Source organism: Mesitornis unicolor, unplaced genomic scaffold (genome assembly GCF_000695765.1).
Source record: "Mesitornis unicolor isolate BGI_N332 unplaced genomic scaffold, ASM69576v1 scaffold35506, whole genome shotgun sequence".
NCBI classification, from domain to species: Eukaryota; Metazoa; Chordata; class Aves; order Mesitornithiformes; family Mesitornithidae; genus Mesitornis; species Mesitornis unicolor.
In genome coordinates this window covers 6,290-13,226 of record NW_010192297.1, presented here as the reverse complement: position 1 = coordinate 13,226, position 6,937 = coordinate 6,290, and the positions used below count along the sequence as shown (strand labels likewise).

The following is a 6,937-nucleotide window of genomic DNA, read 5'->3' as shown; positions in this document are numbered from 1 at the left end:
TGGGATTCTCCTCCTGTTGGTGCAGCAATGGTAAAACCCCAGACGTGTAGATGTGTCTGTTCACACCAGTTACACTTGTGCTGCCACCGAGAAGCAGCGATAGCCCAAGGTCTCTGCTAACTTCTGCTGTAAAGTGTAGGAGCTCCTGAGTGTGTACGGTATCGGGTCTTCTGCCACCTGCAGTGCTGATGTAGCACTTCCCCAAGCTACATAACTCTTGGGGATTGACTGCCTGATCAGGGTTTCGTGTGCTCCCATTCGACTGACCAGAGCAATACGACAATTCTCAGCTTAATGTTTTATAACCGCTATTGGCACCATTGAGCAGATGGCTGGAAACCTTGACAGATTTGTTTTTAATGAAGCTTTAGAAGAGGCAATCTGCACCGTGGTCAATTTGGAAAGAAAATACAACTTCTCCTGTCCTTGAGGAGTTTTATTCGTGGTGGCCTAAGCATCCATCAGTAAAACAAATGATAAAGGGCATCAAACTGAAAAGTGTCCAAGAGCAATGAGAAAAATTGGGTCAGAATTGTAGCGGAGTTGAATAATGAAGGTAACCGTGTTGGTGTTAAAACGAGCTCGAATGTGGTGTCGCATCCAGACTCAGCCGTGAGCTGCAGTGTCGCTAGAGCCCTTACTGAGGACTTCGCTGCAACAATAGCTCGAAAGCTGACGCCCCTGCAGATCTGAGGAATGAAAACCTCCCCGTATTCCTGATATTGTAAAACAGGCAACACGTCTCAGTAGTTCTGATCCATCTCGGTAAGAGGTGGTGGCACTTGCTTCTTACAGAGCTTTCTCATTAGACCAAGAAAATAAGCTTTATTTTGTTTCCTTTCCATTTGACCAGCTCAGGATAACGCCGCTCTTGTGCTGTGCTGCTTTCCTGGTGCTTTGTCAGACTGCAATCATGTGGTGCTGTAGGGGGTCAGGACCTAATGTGTCGCGGTGCGTGGTGTTGACAGAATCACAGAATCGCTCGGTTGGAAAAGCCCTCTGAGATCATCACGTCCAACCGTTCCTGTCTACCCCCTAAACCATATCCCTAAGTACCTCGTCTACCCGCTCTTTAAACACATCCAGGGATGGTGACTCCACCACCTCCCTGGGCAGCCTGTGCCAGCTTCTGACGACCCTCTCAGGAAAGAACTTCCTCCTTATCTCTAACCTGAACCTCCCTTGGCACAGCTTGGGGCCGTTTCCCCTTGTTCTGTCCTCCATCACCTGGGAGAAGAGACCAGCAGCGGTTGACAGCGGCTTCACAGGAACTGTTCTGAAGGTTCCCTCCACAGGACAGAGCCATCAGCTTTGCTGTCCTGCTCTGTCGGGTTCATTCGGTTCCACTCTGCAGGATTTGGGCTCCATCTTTCGAGGTGGCTCAGGTGCCCTGCGCAAGGCTTTCAACTTCCCCTCCTTCTGTTTCCTTTTCAGTACAAAGGAGCCAATATTCAGCTGCTGGATCTGCCTGGGATCATCGAAGGAGCAGCACAAGGTTGGCTGAGCTCTGTGTTCCTGCAAAGCGGGGATTTGCCCTCCGTTGCGTAGCTGGGTGTCTCAGACGTTAGCAGGTTTCCTGGGCCAAGAGTTCCCACATTGGCTTTCCAAATTTTAGAGTCCTTGATCTTATGTGAGGCACGATTCTTATCCCTGAGCCCACGTAGGGCTCTATATGTAGCAGAAAGATGCTTTTCTGGAGGTGGGAGCCAAAGCAAGCCAGTCACTTCTCACCTTCTTGTGTGAGTGTTATCTTGCTCATCTGTTTTCTGGTACAGAGGAAATCTAAAGAAAGATGCTGGAGAGGCGGAGGGGGAAATTACAGCTAAACAGTAACCTCTTTTGACTAATTCCCTGAGTTCCTGCCAGTCCTCCCATGACTCCTGATTCTGGGAAGAGGTTTTGGCTTTGTCCCTCTGCTTTGTCATTGTCCAGATTGGCTGCTTGTGTCAGAAGATGCTGTAGGAAATTGGAAAATCTCCTAATGGTTTGTGGGGGTTTTTTTGGAGGATCATGGCCTGATAAATGAGGTCTCTTTCCGCTTTGACCAGAAAATGTATGTAACCTCTCTACATAGGGCCCTGACCCCATGTCACTGTTCTGAGTAAGCTGTCTCAGATAGTTTACACACATAAGTTAATGTAACCTGTGGTGGAGAAGTGACAGCAAAAAGTGTTTGTTAGGGTTTATATGACAGGATGGATGGACCAGATATGCTGCTCAGGTACCCCCCAGCAGCTGACCACAGCCAGTACAGCCCTGCAGGATCTTTATCCTTGCTTCCAAGCAGCTGTGCAGGGCAGGAGCCCTCATTTGTCATGGGACTCGTAGCTGGTTTCTGTCCCTGATGTGCCACCATCTCCTCTCTTCTCAGGGAAGGGCAGAGGGCGGCAGGTGATAGCTGTGGCCAGGACAGCAGACGTCGTTATTATGATGCTGGATGCCACGAAGGGTGAAGTACAGAGGTGAGTGTGTGCTTCTGGGCATGTGGAGCTGTGGGGCTGTGAGTCAGGTTCCCATATGCCCAGAAAACTGCCAGCTCCCTCAAGTGTTGTGTCCTGCGCCCGTTGGGGAACCTGTACTTAAGCTACTGAGCACGAGGTGGAGGTTATACAGCATTAGAAGCATGCTGGCTGACTGGGAACAGCATTTATGGAGCTCTCTGCAGATCTCAGGTTGGGCTTTTCAGCTGAAGGATCATTCCCACAGGATGGCTGTTCAGAGTCGGGGATGTCAGCCTAGATTTCTACCACAGAGTCTCTCCTGCGTTAGCTGTGGTTTAAGGTTTCAGTGAAAGCTTGTGGCAGGGCCGTGTCAATATTAAAGGTGTGGGTGTCACCTGAGTGCGCCCAGTCTCACAGGTACTGACGTGCAGTGTCCCCGCAGGGCCCTGCTGGAGAAAGAACTGGAATCCGTAGGAATCCGTCTGAACAAGAGCAAACCAAATATCTACTTCAAGGTGAGGTTTCCTCAGACACAGCTTGTGTCTGGCTGCTCAAAGCCAAGGTCACTGTTGGACAGACCAAAGGGAGCTGTGGATTTTACAGCCTGTTCTTTAAGTTGCTTTATTGCCTCCCTGCAGCCGAAGAAAGGTGGAGGTATCTCCTTCAACTCAACTGTCACGTTGACTCAGTGCTCCGAGAAGTTGGTGCAGCTCATCCTCCACGAATACAGTATCCTTTCCAAAGATGGGAGACCCTTGAGCCTCAAATCAGCAGCTCGTGAGTCAAGTGGTGCCTGGTGTGGGACAGCCTTGCTGTGTCTTTGATGCTTGCTGGCTTGAGAACAGGCTTTGACAAGCAGGCTCAGCCCGTTGACTCACAGCAGCGTGTTGACGTGCTGGGATTTGGGCCTTGACAACGTTCACCTCAGAAATCTTCAACGCCGAGGTCCTCTTCAGAGAGGATTGTTCCCCTGATGAGTTCATTGACGTGATTGTAGGCAACAGGGTCTACATGCCGTGCCTCTACGTGAGTATCTCTGAAGCAACCCGCTGAACATTCTTTGGTGAAGCAAACTGGGGGTCTTCCTGGTTTCTGAAGCAGTAATGACTCAGGGTTTAAGTGGTGGAAAGCACAGCTCAACAGGGAGCTTTTCATGAGCTTTAGTTATGCTCTGCGTGTGTTCCCTGTGCCCTCTTGTGGCTGGCTGCCGTGGAGCAGCAGGAGCTGCGTGTTGGGGTGCCATGGGGTTTGCTCCCACGGTGCAGAGCCTTCGGTTCCCTTGCTACGAGCTCTGCACTTGGGTTTTCACTTCTGGTGCCTTGTGCCAGGGGTCACTTAACGGCTCTGTTTAGTAGCAACTTGGCCTGTAGTGAAATCCAAGAGACTGGATTCGAGTCATCCCAAAGGAAGGACTTTAAAAGGCCCAAATTTACCTTTATGCTTCTGAATTTTGAGTTTTCTTTTACTGAGAGCCTTGGCCTGCTCTCTGGCTGACAGGATCCGAGTTTCTGTTTCAGGTGCTCAGACTACCTTGTTATACCTACATGTACATGTCAGTGTTGCTGATTTGGCTTCCTAAAGGGCATTGTTTTTCCTTTGGCCTAGGTTTATAACAAGATTGACCAGATATCTATGGAGGAAGTGGATCGCCTTGCTCGGAGACCCCACAGTGTTGTTATCAGGTAGGGGCCTGACACGCTGCCCGATGTGCTGGCCCTCGTGGTATGGTGGTTCCTTTCCTACCCCTTTTCTCCAGCATCTCCCAAGAAGGGGCTTCTTCCAGGGCTGCCTGCAGCTTTTTCCAGGCTTCCTCCCCCTGGAGCCACAGGCTACTTGGCTTCTCCACGCTGTCTGCAAGCCAGAGGAAGCCAGTCTGGCTTGTTTCCTTGGAAGTGCTGATATATCTGATGGGGACTTTGCTGCTTCAAAGCTGCTTGCCCTTCTGCAAGCCCTATTTATCTCACCTTGTGTTTCTCCTTTACTGGCCTCATTAAAGGCTTTTCCCCTTGTTCCCTAGCACTGTAATAAAGACGTTTCACCTTGTTCTTCTGGATCTCTAAATCACAACAGCAGTAAACACAGAGATGTTCCTGGTGTTTTGCAGCTGTGGCATGAAGCTGAACCTGGACTACTTGCTGGAGAAGCTCTGGGAATACCTGGCACTTACCTGCATCTACACCAAGAAACGAGGACGTAAGTGACCATTGGCTGAGCAGGTTTGAGAGGCACAAGGGCTGCTGCTCATCGAAGGCAGGCAGGCTGCCAGCAGGGCTCAGATGCCTGGCTGTCAGTGAGCTCTTGAGTCTTGGAAATGCTGCATTACACTCTCCCTAACCAGCTTTCAGCTCTTGGGAAATGCTTTCTGTTCCATCTGATCCAGCCATGCATGTATCCCACCACAACCCTCCTATTCTCTCTGCACTTAGAGAGCTGAATTTTCATAAGACTTCGCATGGTGATACAAGGAATTAAGGTGTGCAGGTTCACAGCTTTCTTCCTTATTATGCACACTCTCTGATGAACTGTTCAGCCCATCACTACCCAGAAGAGGTCTCCTCTTCCTACTGGGAGGGATTGGTGATTCCCATGCCAGGCTCCTGAGGTTCAGGAGTGCCTTTGATCTTCCTTTTGCTTTGTCATTCACTTGCAGCTTCTCCCAGTATCAAGGCACCTCTATAACTTGTTCCTGTTTGGTTGTGAAAAGCTGTGCCTCTGAACTTGGGTGGATGTGGGAAGCTGAAGGAACTTTCTATGAGCTGCTTAAGCTATGAAATCTTGGGGATTTTACAGAAAACTCAAGTGGTTTGGTTTTACTTGAGCAGGTGTGTGTTGACTTGAGTGGTTTTGTTTGTCCTAAGTCAAGTATTTAAAATGGAGTTGGAGCTGATTTGGTGCTTTCAAGTACCCGGATACCTGTTCTGTCTGGGAGTGTGATGGGAGGAGGAGTTTGGGAGTAGTAAGCACAAGGCAATGTGAGGTGGTGTCAGCATACCAGAACAAATTTGATGGAAATCCAGTGCTTATTTTTCCCCCCTTCCATGCTGCTTCTCCACAGAGAGACCAGACTTTACGGATGCCATTATTCTACGGAAAGGGGCCTCCGTGGAGCACGTGGTAATTTTTCTGCATCTTTTACATTTCCTTGTCTGCAGGTTCCTCTTGGAGCCTGCTGTGATTTGGGCTTCATAAAGCTTGGGAGATGTCGGTGTTTAGTTGGGCTTCTCCTTTCACTGCCTTTACTGGTTCCATCTGCCTCAGGTTGCTTTCCGAGCTGCTGTGAAAGGTTAAATAAATTACTTGGTGTAGTCAGGCACATGGAAGCAGTGAAACAGGGTGTTATATGGACTGGTGGTTCCTCTGCCCCTGTTCTGTGTTCTTTCAAGTGCTGTTCAGTGGCTCCTGAAGTCACTGATGTAATCTCTGACATAAAGCCCAGTTTCTTCTAGTGTTTGGATATTGAACAAGTCACTGAACTGCCTCACGTGCTGTCCCTCTGTCTTGCAGTGCCATCGAATTCACAGATCATTAGCCAGCCAGTTCAAGTATGCCTTGGTATGGGTAAGTGTTTAACAGCACACGAAATCCCTGTCCTCAGGTGTCTCTGGTCCTCTCCTAACCCTTCTTCCCTTTTTGCTTTAAAGGGGACAAGCACAAAATACAGCCCTCAGAGAGTGGGCTTAACCCATATGATGGAGCATGAAGATGTCATTCAGATCGTAAAGAAGTAACCCTCTTCGCTGGTGCCTGGCCTTGTCTTTAATCGCTAGAATTGGAACTGACCACATAAAAGCAAAACAAAACAAATCAAAAAAAAGAAGAAAAATACCAAGAAAAGGGAAAAGGGAGACGTGTTCTACAGCCAAGAAAGCTTCTGTGAAGCTCCTTCTCTTGGAGGAAGGCAGAAAATGAGGCTACTGTACTTGCAGGTGGGGATGGGGAAGATGGGTTTCCATCTTGCAGCGTTTCAGGTGAAATAATGTTTCTTAAAAATGAAAAAAAGGAGCCAGTTCTTCTAGGACACAGTTCTCACAGCCAGTAATGTCCTGCCCCTGGAGGGTTTGTGTGAACAAACCTGGCCCTGTGCTTTGGGACAGGGAAGCCGGGGCTGAGAGAACATTGCTGAGGCTTTGCTGCTCATCCATTCACTTTAAATTAAGCATTGATCTGAAACAGAAACAAAATTCTCCCTCCCCTGTTTATTTGCTGCGTTGTCTCTGCAGCTTTCACTTCAGTCTCTGCATCTGAGACAGCCCCCGGTGAACTGATAATGGTCTCACCTCGATTAACATTAAACCGGGGCACTCTGTGCCTCTCCTTAGCTCTGCAGTGGGGTTTGTAGGACATCCTGGTCCATTTGGTACTGAGGAAGGTGAGAAATGAAGCCTTGTTCATAGTGATTCACCTGGCCAAGCTGATCACAGAGCCATAGGCTGCAGCCAGGGTTGGCTCCTCGAGGAGCTGGCTTGGGAGTTTCCTCCTTTGCTCTTGTCCTGCCC

At 49.1% G+C, this 6,937-nt stretch overlaps 1 protein-coding gene across 1 annotated transcript; it reads left to right on the top strand.

Moving 5' to 3' along the window:
- Nucleotides 1-1,434: 1,434 nt before the first annotated feature.
- Nucleotides 1,435-6,243, top strand: DRG2 (developmentally regulated GTP binding protein 2; the record flags this gene model as incomplete). The annotated part of the gene is made up of 10 exons (XM_010187039.1): nucleotides 1,435-1,495; nucleotides 2,372-2,462; nucleotides 2,884-2,956; nucleotides 3,080-3,170; nucleotides 3,370-3,467; nucleotides 4,047-4,123; nucleotides 4,546-4,634; nucleotides 5,497-5,555; nucleotides 5,946-5,999; nucleotides 6,083-6,243. Coding segments are annotated over 10 exons (780 nt in total), but the record flags the coding sequence as incomplete, so codon positions are not given.
- Between the last annotated feature and the right edge of the window lie 694 nt (nucleotides 6,244-6,937).